The sequence below is a fragment of the Merops nubicus genome, unplaced genomic scaffold, assembly GCF_000691845.1.
Source record: "Merops nubicus isolate BGI_N331 unplaced genomic scaffold, ASM69184v1 scaffold16394, whole genome shotgun sequence".
Classification (NCBI taxonomy): Eukaryota; Metazoa; Chordata; class Aves; order Coraciiformes; family Meropidae; genus Merops; species Merops nubicus.
The window spans coordinates 9,171-28,871 of record NW_008606346.1 but is presented as its reverse complement, the minus strand read 5'-3'; the positions used below and the strand labels follow the sequence as shown (position 1 = coordinate 28,871).

The following is a 19,701-nucleotide window of genomic DNA, read 5'->3' as shown; positions in this document are numbered from 1 at the left end:
TTGCCCCGGCTCCACCTTGCCGGGGGCACGGGGGCTTGGGGGCGGCTGCCACAGCTCCAGCGGGGGCCTCTCTGCTCCCCCTGGATCCAGGGGGTCTCCACAGGGCGGATCAGCTCCCGGGCGATGCTCTCGTCGGCTGCTTCCCAGGGGCTGAGGACGGCGGGTTTTAAACTGGCACGTGTGGCAAATGAAGGGACTCTGCAGTTGTCTGTTCACTGGAATCTCCTGTTGCTCTGTGAGAAACATAGAAAGTAACAGAGCTGAGAATTGCTGCCTGGCTTACTGATTCCAATGTTTGACTTCGGTTTGCTGGTTTTATTGAAAAAAGAGGTTCTCCTACACAGCTAACACGTAGTTAACAATCTTTACAACTGCAAAATAACACGAGGCCCCAAATGTTCCATGCTCTCAGATGGCTTCCTCTGCAAGGCCGCATGTAGCAGTGGTTTTTTGCTAGGTTGCATTTGAGTTCTGTATTGTCCTATCTTAGTATCCAAGCAGAGGGTTTTATCTGGACATTTGTTGGGAAAGAAAGATTTGAGAGTAAAGTCTGAATTTAAGCAAATGCCCATTATCCCATTCATAAAAAGGCTCAGCTGGGAAGCTTAAGACCAGTCATCTTTTGGAGGACCTCTCCAGACACTGCCTGCAGCATAAGGAATTGTTCTTGAGTTGCATGTTTAAAAGAGCAAGAGGGAAAGACAACGAAGCCTGGTAAAACCTGGAGGAAGGATAGTTGCTTGTCATGGGTTTGCTTGCAAAAATATTCTTGGTTACTTTTTTTTTTTGCCATGGTCAAGTTAAATCAAGTGTTATCTTCCCTCTGTACTTGCAGTTTGAATAGCAGATTACAAGAGCTTAACCTAAGTCTTCCTTGCCCTGCAAGTTGTCTATGCTTAATGAAATAGTAAGATAACATGTTTTATATTAAAAATAAGTTTTGGGGCAGCAACTCCCAAATTCTTGCAGTTTTAACAGCATTATTTAATGTAAGTATGGTAATATGCTGCAAAAGTGGAGCCTGCATGTGCAGATTCAAGAGTTTGTTGTCCTCCCTGCTGGGGGAATTTACAGTCTGAGCTGAAGCAGAATTGCTTTTAGTTGGTTCATGGTTCATCTCTAGCTCCTGAAAGGAGGGTGGGTCTCTCTAGATAAGCAGGTTGAGTGCTGCCGTTTTAAGGGGTATTAACATGATTTCCTACTAAAAAGATGGTAAAAGGCTTAGGTTAGTGCTAGGAAATTTTTATGATGACTTAAGAAAAAATATTTTTTTGTTTTGTTAAAACATCCTCTTCAAACTAAAATGACATGCAAGACACAGACAAGATAAATCTTACATGGCTGTACTGTCCACTTCAGCAAGGCTTTTGAGACTGTCTCACAGTGTCCTTACCTCATCGTTAAGGACTTAGGAAGTGTGGGTTGGATGAGGGGACAGTGAGGTGGGTGGAGAGCTGGCTGGAGGACAGAGCTCAGGGGGTTCTGAGGAGCAGCAGAGTCCAGTTGGAGGCCTGCAGCTTGTGGTGTTCCCCAGGGGTCAGGACTGGGTCCAGTCTTGTTCAGCTTATTCCACAGTGAAAGGATGGGAGTGGAGCCTGGGCAGGTTTGCTGGTGATACAGAACTGGGAGGAGTGGCTGGCACAGCAGGAGGCTGTGCTGCCGTTCAGTGAGGCTGGGACAGGTGAGAGCTGGGTGGAGAGGAAACCTCCTGATGTTCAGCCAGGGCAAGAGCAGAGTCCTGCCCATGGGGAGGAGTAACCCCATGGACCGGTACAGATGAGGGGCTGTAACGGGGAAGCAGTTCTGTGATGAAGGACCTGGGAGTCCTGGCAGACAACAAATCACCATGACCAGCCACGGGCCCTAATGGCCAAGAAGGCCAGTGGCATCAGGGATGGCAAGGGGCTCTCACAGCAGAGGGCTGTGGAGATGCTATGGGGACTGGAGCAGCTCTGAGGAGTGTCTGAGAGTCCTGGGGCTCTTCAGCCAGGAGAAGACTGAGAGTGGATCTCATCAATGATTATGAACATCTGAAGGGCAGGTGTCAAGAGAATGGGGCCAGACTCTTTTTGGTGGTGCCCAGCAAAGGATCAAAAGGCATAAACCAGAACACAGGAAGTTCCACCTAAACGTAAGGAAGAACTTCGCCCAATGGCAAAAGTCAGATGGGCAGAACAAAAAAGTTAGTATCAGGTCTGGCTTACCAGATTTTCCCATTGCAGCCCTCCTGGTGCAGGGCTTTTGTGCTGGGAGGTTAGAAGGGTGTTGGCAACACCCATGTTGTGACTAACACTGAGCAGTGCTCACACAGCACCAAGGCTCTTTCTAAAATTTGCCCCCTCCCTGCAGTGGAATAGGGTTGGCAGGAGCCTGTGGAAAGCATAGCCGGAAGAGCTGACCCAAACTAGCCAAAAGGATATTCCAGACCATATGACATCAGCTCAACTATAGAGCTGGTACAAAGAGGGTGGGGGATACTCCTCAGTCCTCTGGAGCAACTGCTGTGTTTTGAAGCCCTGCCTCCCAGGAAAGTCCAGGCATCACCTGGGGGTGGGGAGGAGAGAATAAATCTTTGGGTTCTTTCCCTTCACTTCCACACACGGCATTGCTTGGCTTTTGCTTTTCAATTAAACTGGCTTTGCTTTTACCCACAAGGCTTTTGTCTCCATCTTATTTTCTTTTCTCCTTTTGCTCTGTGGAAGAGGGAGAGGAAAGGGTGACAGAGTGGCTTGGTGGCCATCACTTGCTCAGCCAGGGTTAACCCACCACACCTTCTCTGGAGACTTTGAACCCATCTCAAAGAGGTTCTGGGCAACCTCCTCTGGGTGACCCTGCTGGAGCAGGGGGATTGTACAAGATGATCTCCAGAAATCTCTTCCAAGCCCCACCATTCTGTGGTTCTGTATGTTCCATGGAATAACTTTTGAGTAAACTCGGCATACTTCTCGCTGTCGGAAGGTGAGGAAGATGGCAGCATTCTTCAACAGTTCTAATGTAAAATATCTTAGTACTGTTCATTCTGTAGTCTCTGAACTTCCATTCAGCTGTTGGTCTTGTTGGGTTTCTAACAGAATAGTGAAGCACTGGTCAGCATTCCAGGTTTAGTAAAGACACTTTGATTTAGTTAAGAGTCTGGTTTGTCACTTAAGTGACTGGATATTGTTGGGTGACTGCAGGCTGTGGCCTGTTTGTTTTAAATATTATTTACAAAAACAACAACAAAACAAACAAAAAATCTCAAATGTGATGAATCATTGACAAAGTCTGAAGTAAACAGGGCTCTAAACAAGCTGCCTTTTTCCTTACTTAGTAGTTAAAGTGTCTAATATGAGTGAGTTTGGCCAAAAAGAATCAAATCCCTGTGTGAGGAGGGTGCCTGCAGTGTGCTGTGTGACTGCAAGCTGCTGCAAGCACCACAGACCTGCCTGTTGCAGGAGCTGATGTCTGTGGAGTTCTTGCTGGTCCAGTGCACAGCAGAAGTTCCAGGTCTTGTTATAGGGTCAGTCTGAGTGAGGAGTAGCTGATGGCTATTAAAAATGTGGGGGATTTGTCATTCTGTAGCCTAAGAAACTCTACTAAGTATGTTTTTTAAGTTTGTAGTTTTTAAAACACTGGTAATGTTGTTCAGTGATTGTTCCTTTCATGGAACTGGGAAGTTGAGCATGGTCTCTGTCAAGTGATAGGCTGCCACATTGTCTTCAGATTTCTGGAGGAAATATATCCCTTATTTACACACACTGTCAATTGTTGCGTTTCTAAAAACCAAGACTTGAAAGATAAGACTTGTATCAAACCACTGCAGTCACTTGCATTATTTAAGAATATTTGCTGGAGTCTTGAGGAGATAGTAGTGTATAAATGTGGAAATTATCAGAGATAAATGTTTGGGTCAGTTACCTTTGTTTTCCTAATTTGCTCTGTAAAATGTGCTGATAGAAATGATAATCTCTAAAGACCAGGAATTACTGAGTGGTGGTAGAATCTTGTTAGAAGACTGGAGTTGCCCACCTATTAGACATGTATTCATGTAGACTTCCTACACAAGGGCAATGCCTGTGTGCCTGTAAGTACCAAGGGTAGGTGAGAACAACGTAAGAAAGGTACTTCTAGCAAAGGTTGTTGGAGGGAGGTTTTAAGCAGCAGTATCTTTATTTTAATCTGTGAACTAGGACAGAGTTTGCTCCTGTGCAGTGATGCACACCTTAAATTCTTTTGTGTGGCTTTTGCTTTTCTTGTCTCCCCCAACCTGGTGAAGGTGGCAGTTGATTTGCAGATACTGTCAGTGCTTATTGTCTCTGACAGACAAGGGACAATGATGCCCATCCCCCTAGCTAGCAGTTTTTATGTCACTAAAATCAGGTCCTGAGGTTTCTTTCTTGCCAGAGGTGAGTCAGTGACTAAACCCCCAGACCAAAGTAATCTGCTTCATTTTACTTTTTCAAATGCAAACCTGATACATCTGCAAGCAGGTGCAGCTTGTGAATTGCTCTAAAACTGCTGGAAAAGGTCAGTCATGGGTCTGCAGCTGAGCAGCAGAACTCAGTGGACCCTAGGCAATGTTGGCGTTGCTTAGTGAACTCCAGTGCTAAGCTGCATGGAAAACTGGGATGGCCTGCCTGCTTCTGGTCTTCCTGCTGCGGGGATGTCTGTGAAAATAAGTTGGGTGTATTTTAAACTCCCTTTGTTCTTTCTGTATCATTATTTTCCATGATTAACATGAGGTTTGAATTGTTTGTAATCATAACATCTGATTGAAGCAGATACTGCTTGAGTGGAGCCTGTTCTGTGAAGTAGAATAGATCCAATGGAAAAACTGTGTTAAAATTACAGTCTGGATAGTAAAAGCACTTCATAATTACTCTTTGTGGTCTAAAATACTTGGCTTATAACCACGCTAATGGCCTGTTTTGATACATGGACAGGCACTACCTTTCAGTAGGCTTCTCTGAACTTCCATGGGATCTGTCTTCTCCAAACATTTCTATTTTTAGCATCATGCTTTGGAGTGTGATTGTTCAGAGTCAGCACTTAATGGTCAAAGAGGACAAGGTCACATCTCTTGATGTTTTTAGACTTCAGTTTTCATTTTCAAAATGAAAGCAGGGGTGCCTGCAAGTGCATTGGAGGAATGGGAAGTTTTAGATAGGCTGTTGCCTGTATGTCAGTATTTAGCTGTTTCCTGGAGTGAAGATGGTCCCAAAGAAAACTAATACCAAGAAGGGTTCAGAACTAACACATGTGAACTTGTGCCATTCTTTAGCTGAGGGGTGTGATATGAGCTCTGGATATGAAGAGGAGATGTAATGTTTTGTTCATGTGTTTGTGAGACCATTTTTGATCTCTTGATACAGTAAACATGTATTTCTTTTGTGAATATGATGAGAAAGTGCTTTTTCAATTATTTTTTTTGTTTAAGATCGCAAAGGTGGATTGCAAAGAAGTACTGGACATCATATGTAATCTGGAATCTGAGGGACAAGAAAACACTGCCTTTATTCTTTGTACAACATACCTTACTCATCAGCTTCAGACAGCAAATGTGTATTGCTCTTGGTAAGTAATAATTATTACTGCTACTCCTAACTGTTCCTCTCTGGCTTCTGTGCAAGACAGTTCAGCTAGTGTAGTACAAAAATATGTAGAGCAAGTGGATAGCTTTTAACTTGAGAAGTACCTCAGACTGAAGTAGTTTCTACATACCTTGAGACAAAATGAGGACTTCTCATGCTAGGGTAACAGAGCAGTTGTCAGGCAAAAGTAGTGTTCAAATAACAAATGCTGAATCGTTTTTAAATTGCCATTAAGAGTAATGCTTCAGAACAGTAGCAGGTCTGTGAGCAGGCATGGGGCAGTGCTGTCTGGGGTGTCAAACCCCCAAGCTTTGTGGTCCTGATGTCTTGTAATTCAGTTCTTTCCTTTGGATATTTAGACCCATGAGAATTTGATGACTTTTTTCAATTCTTCCACAGAGATGTAAGCAGTAGCCAAGTGCAGTTAAATCCCTTTTAACTCCCCTGTGCCCCTCCCTGCCCCCCTGAGCCTTTTGATGGTTGTGTAATTTCTATAACTCTGAGAACTGTAGTAGATCTTGGCCCAGCTGTGACTATAAAACTTCTCTGCACTCTTAACTGGCTGGAGATAAAAAACTTCTTGCATCTAGGTTTCAGCACTGGCAAACTGGTAGAGTGAAAGCAGAGAAGCTGCTTTTTGGCCCTTACAAAATGCATTTGTAGTTTTGGCTTTCAAAACATGCCTAAATGTGTCCTTTTCTCCTGCTTAAACACTAATCTGGATAAAGCTTTACGTTACCAGACATCTCAAGTATATCTTGGGAGTCTGGATTGGGTCAGCTGTGGCACTGTTCATTTACTCACTCCACCTTTCAAAGCCACTAAGTAAAGTGTTCATAGCACTTGTGTCAGCAGGATGAGTGAAAGTTTAGCCTGGTCCCATGATCTGTACAAAAAGGACAGGAGTATTGGCATATTACTTCTGTTTTAGGCCAGAAATATCTTTTTGAGCAAAAGTACAGAGAAATGAACTTGGGGAAGACTCAGGAGAGGAGAGTCCAACACACTTGGACGTTCTAGAGGCTGACTGTGTTTTCGCTACCAAAATGTGTCATTAGAGCCTTGTCCAAAGAAATTGAAGGTTGAAGTCCATCCTGTGGTCTGGTTTTAAAGAGAAAAAGACACACAAAAGAAATAAAAGACCCACTCAACAAGTAACATTCTTTCAAGATGAACTAAATTATTTGCTGGTCTCCAAGGATATTTGTTAAGCATTTCTAGCTCAAAGCTGTATCCCTGGGGTGCAGATGAAGACAGTTGGGCCTCATTTGTAGCTGAGACTTCTAAACTATTGGGACTGGAGAACAGAGTCCATGGATGTAGCACTTTATTGTTACAGAGTAATATCCCTCTTTTGTGACAAAAACTGTGGGTAGAGGTTTTATTCTTTGCAGTATGAAGTTTGAACTGAAACTAGCTAGAATTTGAATGAAACTTTCAGGTTCTGTAGTCAATTTTCTGTGGACTAATGAGTTATGAGAGATCAGAGGGACCTCAATAGACTGGAGAGGTGGGCCCAGATGAACCTTATGAGGTTCAACAAGGTCAAGTGCAGGGTCCTGCACCTGGGCCAGGGTAACCAGCACTATCAGTACAGGCTGGGAGAGGGTTTATTGGAGAGCAGTCCTGTGGGCAGGGACTTGGGAGTGCTGGTGGATGGAAAACTGGACATGAGCCACCAACGTGCCATGGCAGCCCAGAGGCCAATCCCATCCTGGGCTGCATCCAGAGCAGCATGGGCAGCAGATGGAGAGAGGGGATCCTGCCCCTCTGCTCGGCCCTGGGGACCCCTCCCCTGGAGTCTGTGTCCAGCTCTGAGCCCCCAGCACAAGAAGAATGTAGACACATTGGAGCATGTCCAGAGGAGAGCCACCAAAATGATCAGGGGATTGGAGCACCTCTCATATGAGGCCAAGCTGAGGGAGTTGGGGCTGTTCAGCCTGGAGAAGAGGAGGCTCTGGGGGGACCTTACAGAGACCTTCCAGTGCCTGAGAGGGGCCTCCATGATGGCAGGGGATGGACTATTCAAAAGGGTTTGTAATGACAGGACAAGGAGTAATGGTTTTAAACTAGGAAAGGACAGATTTAGACTGGATATTAGAAAAAAATTCTATAATATAAGGGTGGTAGATCACTGGAATGGGTTGCCCAGAGAGGTGTGGTCAAGGCCCCATCCCTGGAGTCATGCAAGGTCAGGCTGGATGGAGTTTTGAGCACCCTAACCTAGGTAGATATGTCCCTGCTTGTGTAGGGAGGTTGGGCCAGATGACCTCTAGAGGTCCCTTCCAGCCTAAAACATTCTGTGATTTATAGCTCTACAACTCTTCCTATTTCCACACCAGCCTGGCCCATGGTGGGCCCTGCACAAAAGGTGGCGTGGCTCTAACACGAGGAGGGGCTTCCACGCCAGCTCTGGAGCTGGCTAGCCTAGGGGATAAGCTGTGAAGGCTTGAAGATACAAATATTAGTGCAGGCTAATATTTGTTCCTGCTCACAGAAGGCGTTAGCAGGTTTGTGTCACTCATGCTGAAGCTGTGCCATTAGGTCTGTGCTGTTGTTAGTGGTTGTTCACATGGAAAGTGCTGGTTCAGACTGTGTCCCAGCTGCCCCCACTGCTGTCTGGACAGACTCCTTAAGTTCCAGCTGCCTTCCCTCAGGGACAAGGCAGGAGAGTGAAGTCTTGTCCAACACTGAAGCTGTGTATGTGTATAAATTCAGATTCTAGTGCCATACCTACCACTTCTTGTACAACAGAGCTGCACAGCAGTGCAGTCTGTATGGACCAAAGAGCAGAGCTGCCAGGATGCTGGAGCCCAGGCTGAAGAAGTTCACCTTCTGATGGACTCCTGTCTTCTGAAAGTGATGTAATACTGCCTGACCATGAAATTACTTCTTCACTTGGAGGCAGTGCCTCTAAGTCCATTTAAAAAATACAGTTACTTGGAAAATAAGGGTGCCTTGTTGGTCTAGTGATAAACTGCTGTTTGGTGGAGTGACCTTTTCTGCTGACCTCCTTTTATTGCTTTCCTTGTGGCAGATACAGATTTAGTGATTATTTAACCATAAGGTAGATAAATTCAAGTGGCTGATATGACATAAAACTTTTAATTTGGAGGATTGCTTGTGTCAAGTCAGCCAGCTTAACTGATGAGGTGTGAGATTGCACATGACAGTGGTGCATGTTTTGGCTCACTAAAACAGAAGGCCTGTGCTCCACACAGCCTGTGGTGGTCACTGCAGTTATTGCAGAGCTGATCTGAATGGGCCCCTCAGAAGAGAAACAACGTGTAGTGTTCCTTTCTCTGCTTCAGTAAATTGGGCTAATTCAGACGAGTGACAAGTGTCAGAGCTGACTGGAAGGGCAGGAAATGTTAAGATGCAATATTTAGCCTGATCCTACAGCTACAACTAGTGGGCAGGAATCACATGCTAGAGTTTGTTTACCAGATGTTTTATAAGCTTAAATCCACCATAATACATACACATGTAATATATAATACATATACACTTAAACTACTTAGTTAAATTGAATACCTAAACTGAGACATACTCCTTTCTGTGACTGCTGGTTTTAAGGGGCACCAATTGCTTAATTCACTTCAAAGAGGGTCCTGTCTCATCCAAAAAGACAGGATTATAAGGGAAAAGTCATTTTACTCTGTGATACTTGACCTGATGTACTTAAAATTTTTGTAGCAATGTCATTAACACCTTTTGAATTTTGGTTGTTAACAACAAAATGTAACTCATTATTGTGTGTATGTAATCATAATAAGCCTGCATAATGGTGTTTCAAGTCAAGAAATGATTTAAGGTTAATCAATTTTCATAGCATACTCTGGTGCATTATGTAATTTGACAGACCAAAACTGGGTGGTGACTAAAACATTTACTAAAGAGAAGAGCAGGGAGTAGGAAGGGCAGAGACCCTCTGGTACAGTGCCATTTGCAGGTCCTCTTCCCTGTGTCCCGTGACAGATTTGGTTTAACAGACAAGCCCTGGCACGTGCACTTGCAAATGTTCTAGTCCCCTATAGGGGCCTTAAATAAAATTGTTGACTGCAGGATTTTCTGGATCACATCCTCCTTCATTTTTAAAATAGCAGTACCTTTAGGAAAGAGTTTTGCTAGCCCGTATCTGGGCTCTGTGACAGAGAACATAGACAGTGCTGTCCAGTGCAACCCTGCTTGCTGCTAGCCACCCATCCCAGAGCTTTGCTCCATGTGCAGTGTCAAAGTGAACCAGCAGAAATTATTGACACTGAACTAGTCTGGTTTAGACAAAGGAAGAGACCTAGGGGCAGCTGCAAACAGCAGGTCAAAGAGAGGATGCTTTTGAGGCTCTATTAGTGGATTAAAGTGGAGCTTTGGTGCCATACTCATTCCTGAGCTAGGCCTAACAATTTACTGTTGCCAAAAATCAGCAGGTGAATGTGTGTGGTATTGTGGTGCTGGCTGCACAATTCTGCCTCACTGGTTCTGGCACTGGCCCCACCTCACCTGTGGTGAGCACATTCACCTAACCCAGCCAAAGCTGTCTAAAGCTTCCTGTAAGTTAATGCTTGATTAGTTTAGCATGTCATCAGACAGGTTCCCCTGAAGAACAAGGCTGGGTGCTTCTGGAAGTTGTAAGATGTTAAATCTGTTCAGCTGTAACATCACTCTCAGGCTGGAAAGGGAAAATCTGCCTCCCTTCCCTCACATCTTCACTTGTCTGGCTCTGCCCGATGGCACAGTGCTGACTCCACCCAGCACAAACCTCTTACTGCTTCTCACACGTTTGGAGAGGTTAAACTACGTCAATAGCTTGGCTCAGCTGCTGTCATTTCAAGTCTGTACCTCCAAGAGAAGATTAGTAAATCATAAAAGTATGAGAATTTGTGCTGTTGGTGTGAGGCTTCATTTCACAGCTGAAGATGAAAGCGAGCGTAGGTTTGTATATGTTATGCCTCACCAGGATTGGAAGATTCTGCAATGATTATTGCTGATAATCTTAAAATAATGTGTGATGCAACTTTTAAGACTGGAAGTATCTGTGATGTTTGGAACTTTATCTCAGTAGCAATGCTGCTCTGGGCAGTAGTTCTCATAGAATCATAGAATGGTTTGGTTTGGTTTGGTTTGGTTTGGTTTGGTTTGGAAGGGACCTGAAAGATCATCCAGTTCCAACCCCCCTGCCGTGGGCAGGGACACCTCCCACTAGACCAGGTTGTGCAAGGCCCCATCCAGCCTGGCCCTGAACATGGCCAGTGACAGTGCATCCACAGCATCCCTGAGCAGCTGGTGCCAGTGTCTCACCACCCTCCTAGTGAGGAACTTCTTCCTTACATCTCATCTACTGTATTCCAGTTTTAACTCAGTACCTCTTGTCCTATCAGTACAAGCCCTTGTAAAAAGTCCTTCCCCTTCATATAGCTCAAATGGTAGCAGCACATCACTGCTCAAAGAGAGCAGACAAAGCCCTCAGCTTACCCCTCGTGTGTGTAACACTTGACTGCAGTGTTCTGTTAGAGGTAGTTTTAAAGCAGAGGGTGAGTTATGTCATTGGAGTGCAGGTGTCCCACTTGCCTAGTGGGAGAGAAATGGCTACTTTACATTATGGTTAATTTTACATTTCTGTGTTGAGGTTAAGGTTCTGAAAGTGTTTGTGGGAGGTTTCCTGTCTGGAGAGGAGTTCTGTAGAGCTACATGTGACCATGTTAAGTGAGATGAACCCGTTGCCAGTGTCTCCCCCCAGTAAATGGCAGGACATGTGTTGTGTGCTCATCTGATAGCTGTTTAGGAGCAAGGCACAGCAACAATTCTCTTCCACCTCTCTCAGAGGTGGAGACTTGACTGAAAGCGTGTGCCACGTTCTAATAACAAATGGTTGTGACATCAACTCTGAACTAAAGTGTGTGGGCTCTGTCCAAATTGTGTATGTCTGCAATGTTCTTACATTCTGCTTTCAACTCCTCACAGGGAACTGACACTTTTCTGGAGCAAACTGCAGAGAAGAATAGATCCTTCTCTTGATTCTTTTTTGGAGAGATGTCGTCAGTTTGGTATCATTGCCAAGACCCTACAGCATTTATTTTTCTTGATAAGAGTCATACAATCTGAAGTAAGTAAGCTGCAGTCCAGAGTCTTTGGTCACAGCTGGATCTGTTTACATGAATTTGTTTTCTTAATAATTCTACTGAACCAATATGAAATATAGCTTATTTAATTATTCATACTTTCTGATTAAGTGCTTTAATAACTTACTAATAAAAATCTCTGAAAAATGCCTGCCATTGTAGTTTTGTGTCAGCTTGACACATTTGAAGTGACTGTCAATCCATGTGGAATGATGTATTGTTCAAGTACAGTCTGACAGTATTTTGCTAACAAAGAACTCCTGTGGTTTGACCTGACTCCTGTTTAGAAGTGAGGCACAGCAACTATTTTCTGCACCATCCCTAAGGGGTGGAGACTTGACTGAAATTTCTCATATTTTTGTATTCTAAGAAAATACCTTTTCCTCAAAATGTGTGATACAGTCACATCTGGACTTCTACTTTCTGTTCTGGTGCCTATCTTTAGAAAATTATAGAAAGGTTCAAGGTATACTTAACAGCAGTTTTTATAAACTTTGAATCTCTGTTTGAGGAGTAACAGAAAGACTTGATTGATCCACCTACCAAGGGTGCAAATGCAGCGTGCAGTCATAAGGAGAGCAGAAGGAATATCTGTGGTCCATCTGGGTAGTTGCTCAATAGGATAGTTCTGTTGTCCTTTGGTGGCTACTCTGACTTTTGGAATTGGCTAGACTGAAATTCCCTGTGTCTGACTGCTCTGTGAGAGCAGATTTGTGGAGGACAATGATGAATGAAAACAGATCAGACACCCTTTAATGGAGGAAAAATTTCAGATATTTATTCCTGAAAAACAACATATTTTTGTACATGTAGAGTAGAATTTGCCACATGAACTTCAGTTTTATGAGTGTTCCAATTAACAGTACCCTCCTAAATTTGCTCATCTTTTTGCATCCTTACACAGACTTGAGTTAATTCAGAGGCTAAGTTATCAAATGGATTCTGGGTAAAACAGAGAAGATTTCTTTTTCCCATTACATTTCTCTCCAGCTTCAGGTTTCTTTGCCTGGGAGTCTCTTTCACTGACTAGAGTTTATCCTATAAAGCAAATGAGTTGTCAAATCTAATTTGATAAAAAAAGAGCACATATCAGAGCCCTGTTTTAGAGTAGAGATCAGAAGGGGTACATGATTGTCCTTTTGACAGATCCTGGAGGAGAGTCTGGAACTCTTAATAGGCAAGGATGAATTCTGGTAGTGAGTGTAGAGAAATATTTGCTCCTGGTTTCTTTAAAGTTGCCCTGTTTCTAATTTTAAAATGTGTGAATGGGCAATTCATAAATAAATCATAATTACATTATGTACCAGTTATTTCTGTTTCCTGCCAAAACATGTTAAAATTTCTTCTCCTGGGGAAAGAGCTTTTTTTTATTGCTCTTTAGCAAATTAACACTGTTATTGAATTAAAGTAGTATTGCATGACTTCCAATAGGCAGTGCACAGTGAGTATAAGAGCTTGCTAATTCCTTTAACTTACTCTTAGTTCTTTTGGCTCTTTACCACCTGAGCTGGTGTGGATGTAGTTGTTGGCCACATGTCATCTCTCCACACTATTCATAAATATCCTAATTGTTACTTACCTTCAGTAGTAATGACTAAATAGTTACTTCATGCATTCAGATTCTTTATGCTGAAAAGTATGCTTTTGGATCAATATAACTTCCAATTTTGTCCACGTAGAATTTGAGGATTTTTTTAACTTATTTATTTTTTCAATCAGCATGTGGATAGTACTTGTGGATAGCTTCTTGATACTATTGAGCAGCACCTCAAAGTTGCATAGACTCCTCAGGACATGTCTGAAGTGCTGGTTATATTCACCAGGAATAATTTCTGCTGCTGCACTGCTTATGTTGTTGAAGGTTGTTTTGTTTCAGGGTGTGAATTTACATTAATTTTCTTATCAGGCAGTACCACACGTTCTGAATTAATATCCTGTGTGGGTGCTGTGGGAGGAATGTATCTGGAAGATTCACACCACTCTCTTTGAGATATCTGACTTAGTTGTGATTGAGAATCACTCAACAAAGAGAAAAGAGAGAGACGTTTTTCAGCATCTAATGCCTGAACCAGTTAGTGACTGCCACAGGATGCACTAAATGTGTCTCCCCTCGCCTGGGAAGTAGAAGAGGTTCCTCCCATAAAATAAACTACAGCTTTTTGGAGTATACTCCATGACTTGGGCACTTGACACGGTGAAGCCTGAATGCCTTCTGCATGGGCTGTAGTCTGTGGGGTGCTCTTAGTGCAGTTATCTTTTTTAATAGAACAGTTGTAGGGAGAATGTACTTCTCAAAGAAAAGTAACGCTTGTTTTGTGGCTGTTTGTTGTGTTTGTGTTCTTGGTTTTGTTTGTTTTGTTTTTTTTTTCCTTAAACAGGCAGAAGAAGCAGGACTTGCAGTGTCTGTGCTGTTGTGTGTCAGAGCCCTTCAGATCAGGACAAACGGAAGCGATGAGATGAAGACCTCAGTGTGTAAAACCATAGCATGCCTTTTACCAGAAGACCTCGAGGTCAGGAGAGCTTGTCAACTCACAGAGTTCTTGCTTGAGCCAACTCTGAGTGGATTTAACGCGTTGGAAGAGCTCTATATGCAACCAGATCAAAAATTTGATGAAGAAAATGCACTGGTTCCAAATTCACTCCGTTGTGAGCTGCTGTTAGCTTTAAAAGCATATTGGCCATTTGATCCTGAATTTTGGGACTGGAAGACTTTAAAGCGCCATTGCCTTAAGCTGCTGGGGAAAGCAGCTTCTGACTCTGAGGATGATGCAAGTTGCAATATGTCCATCAATGAAACAGACATGTTAGAAACTTTCTTTAGTGACTATGATGAGACAAGAGAACATAAATATTACGATGGAAAAGACACAATGAATCACCCTAAAGAAAAAGCAAGAGTAAAAAAACCAATTGGTTCTTCAGAAAGATACCAGAGGTGGCTTCAATACAAATTTTTCTGTGTGCTCTGCAAAAGGGAGTGTATAGAGGCTAGAATACTGCATCATTCCAAGATGCACATGGAAGATGGCATTTATACATGTCCAGTGTGTACAAAAAAGTTCAAGAGAAAGGAATTTTTTGTACCACACGTAATGGAGCATGTTAAAATGCCACCTAGCAGAACACACAGACCTAAAAAGAAAATAATACTGAAGAAAGAGAGATCCCCACAAAAGACAGTAGCTTCCTGCAGCCCCCCCACAGTGTTTCAGGAAAAGTCACATCAGCCTCAGCTTCCTGAAAACTTTGAAAATGACCCACAGGAATACGTCACATTTAGCCAACTGGAAAATTGCCACCTGCAAGACAGAGACATCTACCCATGCCCCGGGACCGACTGCTCCAGAGTATTCAAGCAGTTTAAGTACCTAAGCGTACACCTGAAAGCGGAACATCAAAACAACGACGAGAATGCCAAACACTACTTGGACATGAAGAACAGGAGAGAGAAGTGTGCGTTTTGCCGCCGCCACTTCATGACGTCCTTCCACCTGCGGGAGCACGAGCGCGTGCACTGCGGGCCGCAGCCCTACATGTGTGTGTCCATGGACTGCTACGCTCGCTTCGGCTCCGTCAACGAGCTGCTCAACCACAAGCAGACCCACGACGACCTGCGGTACAAGTGCGAGCTGAACGGCTGTAACATTGTGTTCAGTGACTTGGGGCAGCTTTACCACCACGAGGCGCAGCACTTCAGAGACGCGTCCTACACCTGCAACTTCTTTGGCTGCAAGAAGTTCTATTATTCAAAAACGGAATTTCAGAATCACCTGGCAGCGCATAATATTGAAGTGTCAAACGGGGCAGTGGAGCGGACGCTGAAGTTTGACGAGTCGGTTTCCAAAGAGAAATGCAGTCACCTTCCAGCCTCTCAGCTGCTCGAGCAATCTGAAAATCCCAGTCTGAACAACAACTCGGATCCTTCAGGCTCTCAGGAAACCCCACAGATTAAGGAGGAAGCTCTCTCTGACAGTGAAGATCTAGACAGTGAAAGTAATTGCAGTCTCCATTACGGGGACCACAGCACAGATTCTGCAGGAAACCAAGGCCAGGTGTCTCCTCTACTGATTGAAACAATGGCTCACAATCAATCTGTTCCAGGTTTTCTCATGTCCCAGGAAGGAGTCTTCCATCCAGCAGATGTGAAACAATGTTCCAACGTGTCAGTTTGCTTCGATGAAAAGAACCTTTCCTGTGGTTGTGAAGGCTGCTGTTCCATACACAAAAATTCCAGAAGTATGCAAAAACACTTTCGCAGGGCCCATCCATATAACTTTAAAGGTAGAAAAAATACAGAGATGAAAACTAAGGACTTTATTGATCTGTTGAGTGACACTCAGGACAGTAAATCACCTACAGACATTAGTACAGAATTAGGTCATAATTCAGATACAAATGCTGACTCTCCAGAAAGTTTATATTCTAATATAGATGCTAAAGGAAGCAACGGCCTGAAGGAAGAAACTTGCCCTTCTTCTCCAGAAACGTCTTTTTATGACAGTTCTAAAGAATCAAATATTGAAGATAATATGTTGGAACTGATGTTAGGCTTGAAACATCTAAGCTTAAAAAATTCTAACATTCAGAATTCTTCAAGACACAAGGCTTTTCTGGGCTCTTTACAGTCCTGTTCATCTAGGAATGCCAAGTGCCCTCAGTCAGTAAACGGAACTACCTCAAAATTTCAAGAGCAACAAGACAATTTACCCAGCCAGTACCTTACTCAACTGGCAGCTAAACCATTTTTCTGTGAATATCAAGGATGTACTTGTGAGTTTGTGACCAGAGAAGCCCTCTTAATGCATTATGTTAAAAAGCATAACTATTCAAAGGAAATGGTTCTTCAGTTAAATATGTTCCAGCATCGATACTCGCCATTTAAATGTCATATTTGCCAAAGATCCTTTACAAGAAGAACACACCTCAGAATTCACTATAAAAACAAACATCAAATGGGCTGTGAGAGGGCACCTCACAAGGGATGTTCTAATGAAAAGCTTGATCATGTAGTTCTACGTACAGATGCCAGGCACAAGAGCAGCACTATTCCCACAGCCGCCTGTGCGGCCGGCGTTGGGTGCGTTGACCATTCAGAGCACTCCGAGCAGTTGTGTCACCCAAAAAAGGAAGACTGTAGTTCCGAAACAGATTTGGAGTCCAGTGAAGAGACAGACAACAGTGGAACAAGAAAAACCTCTAACATAGCTTCTCTGGACAGTCATAGGGAAGAACTGGAAGCAAGACAGGGAAGAGGAAGCAAAAGAACAGTTGCTAAAGGAAACTTGTGTTATATATTGCATAAATACCACAAACCATTTCATTGTATACATAAAAGTTGTAACTCAGCATTTACCAACCAGAAAGGTCTGATCCGCCACTATAGAACCGTTCATCAGTATAATAAGGAGCAACTCTGCTTAGAAAAAGACAAAGCAAGAACAAAAAGGGAACTTGTCAAATGTAAAAAAGTATTTGCATGCAAACACAAAGAGTGCGGTAAGCGCTTTCTGTGTTCTAAAGCTCTTGCTAAGCATTGTAGTGACTTCCACAATGAACAGTTAGATGATCAAAAACTGCTTTCTGAAGCTGAATCTGCAAGATTTGCTTGTAACCAAGCCCACTGCCCTGCTGTATTTTATACCTTTAACAAGCTTAAACAGCACCTAATAGAAGAACATCCCAGCAAAGAAAAATTAAACAAAGATTTTGAAATCCATTGTGACCTTAATGGCTGTAATCGAATTTTCACTCATTACAGTCACTACTCTCAGCACGTGTATTTCCGGCACAGCGAATATTACGATAGCCTCTTTGGAGATCAGAAAGAGGAGGAGGAGGATAATCAAGAGAAAGGTAAAAATGAACAAAGTTATTTGAAAGGCGGTTTTGACATAAGCAAGCAGAACGGGAAGCAACTCAAAGAAAAACCTAAAAGAATGAACAGAAGTAGAGAAAAGCATTTGATGAGTTTTAAAACGAAAGAGGAAGCCCTACAGATGTGCAAAGAGAAGTCCAACCAGACTCAGTACCCGTGCATGGTTCAGGGGTGTTTGTCTGTTGTCAAACTGGAGAGCAGCATAGTGAGGCACTACAAGCGCACGCATCAGATGACCAACATGTACATAGAGCAGCGGATCCAGACCCTTGTTGTGTGTGTTAAATGTGGTGTAATGACTGAGAAACAATCCTGCTCTGAAACAGCTTCAGACTCGGATAAGAAAGATGCAGAAGTTAAAGAGGATAAACTGGCTGATCCTGAGTGTGTGCAGGACAGTGAAAAACCTCTTGTTCCAAATCCTGACTGTGACTCTCAAGATGTAAGCAATGAAAACCAAAAGTGTCCGTCAAGTAGTGCGAGTTTTGATGCCAGTGCCTTTGTGTGTTCAGGCACTTTAAAATGTAACCACAGTTCAAAGAACACCTCCTTTGAAGAGCATAACATCAGGGAGACAGTTGCATGTAAAGCTGAAGATTTTTCTGAAAACAGTGAGAGAAAGAATAGCTCTTATTTCTCCAGTTTACAGTTAGAGTTGCCAAGAGAGAAAGACCCAGAAGGATGTCAAAATAGTGCAGTTAGTCAAAATGCAAAAAGAAATGTACCTTGTGCTACAAAAGACAAGTTTCTGAAGCCTCCAGTGTCCAAACCATTTGATTTAAAGACGTACAAACCAATGGGATTTGAGTCTTCATTTTTAAAATTTATACAGGAAAGTGAGGGAAAAGATGACGATGATGATGATGATGATTTTGATGAGGTAGCAGAGTGGGAGTCTCCTGAGCAGTTGCCAGTAGATAAAATCTCACAAAAAGAGGAAAGCAGTCAAGGGGATACACCAGTAAACAACTTTGTAAATGACAAAAATGTAATCATAACCCCAAATAATGGGCAGCTGAAAGAAATCCAGCCCTTGTTGTCAGAATCATCATCTGCCCCTTCTTTAGAAAATCTGAGGGCGATCTTGGACAAAGCACTAATGGACTGTGGAGACCTTGCCTTAAAACAGCTTCATTACTTAAGACCAGTAGTTGTTCTTGAAAGGTCCAAGTTTTCCACACCACTCATAGATTTATTTCCAGCGAAAAAGGCAGATGAGCTTTGTGTAGGAAGTACATAGGTAGTTTTGCTTAGAGCAGATTGCCTCCACTACTGCTACATGGGGAGAACTTCAAATTAGAACAGTAATTGTTACAGTGCACACTGTTTAGGTTAGTTTAGATTGTTTAATTCCATGAATGTATAATATCTGTCAAAAGTATTGGCCAAGTTAATTTAGCTCCCCATTTTTTTCAATGGACTATGCTGATTTTGGTGCTATTTAACACATCAGAACACTGGGGGCTTCCTCTTGAGTAAATGTGCATGATTGTATATGGAACAAGTCCTAGGGTACCAGGGTTTGGGGGGCGATGGAGTTACTTGACTTGAATGTGCACCCGAGGGTGCTTTGTGTAACATATTGTACACTACAGCATCTTATATTTTTTGAGTTATGAGTTTCAATAAATTACAGTTTTTCACCCATTTGTTTACTGTACAGTAAATCTTTAATGTGGTTCACTTGTAATTGAATTTGGGACCATTCTGAGTGCATTGGACAATGTTGCTTAAGTTTTATGCATTTGTAGATAATTTATCAGACTGATGAAACAGTATAGATACAGAAAAGTAAAGTATTACTTTTTATTTTATTATATTCTCTGTGCTTTTTTCAAACTTGAAAGAATTATAATCAGTGAGAGGCAGAAGGCACCTGGCACTTCAGGGTGAGGAAGTGCTGGCTACCTCCCCCTGGAAGGAAGAAGCCGCTTCCCAGCGCCTGGTGTCCCCTAAGTGTGTGGAGGCCACGGACAGACTGCCAGGAGAGCAGTGTCCCATGGAAGGAGCAGTGCACTCCTCAGGTCCCCTGCTCAGCTTTTTCAATAATGAATAAAATCTAGCTGGAAGATTCACCAGAAGAGTAATCTGGTATTTTAAGATCTTTTTCTTGTTCTTTTGTGCGTTTCATTTCTTG

The 19,701-nt window shown here is 43.0% G+C and overlaps 1 protein-coding gene across 1 annotated transcript; it reads left to right on the top strand.

The window, feature by feature from the left end:
- Positions 1–4,488: 4,488 nt before the first annotated feature.
- Positions 4,489–18,804, top strand: RLF (rearranged L-myc fusion; the record flags this gene model as incomplete). Its single annotated transcript, XM_008939626.1, has 4 exons — positions 4,489–4,506; positions 5,417–5,553; positions 11,532–11,673; positions 14,068–18,804. Coding segments are annotated over 4 exons (5,034 nt in total), but the record flags the coding sequence as incomplete, so codon positions are not given.
- Positions 18,805–19,701: the final 897 nt, after the last annotated feature.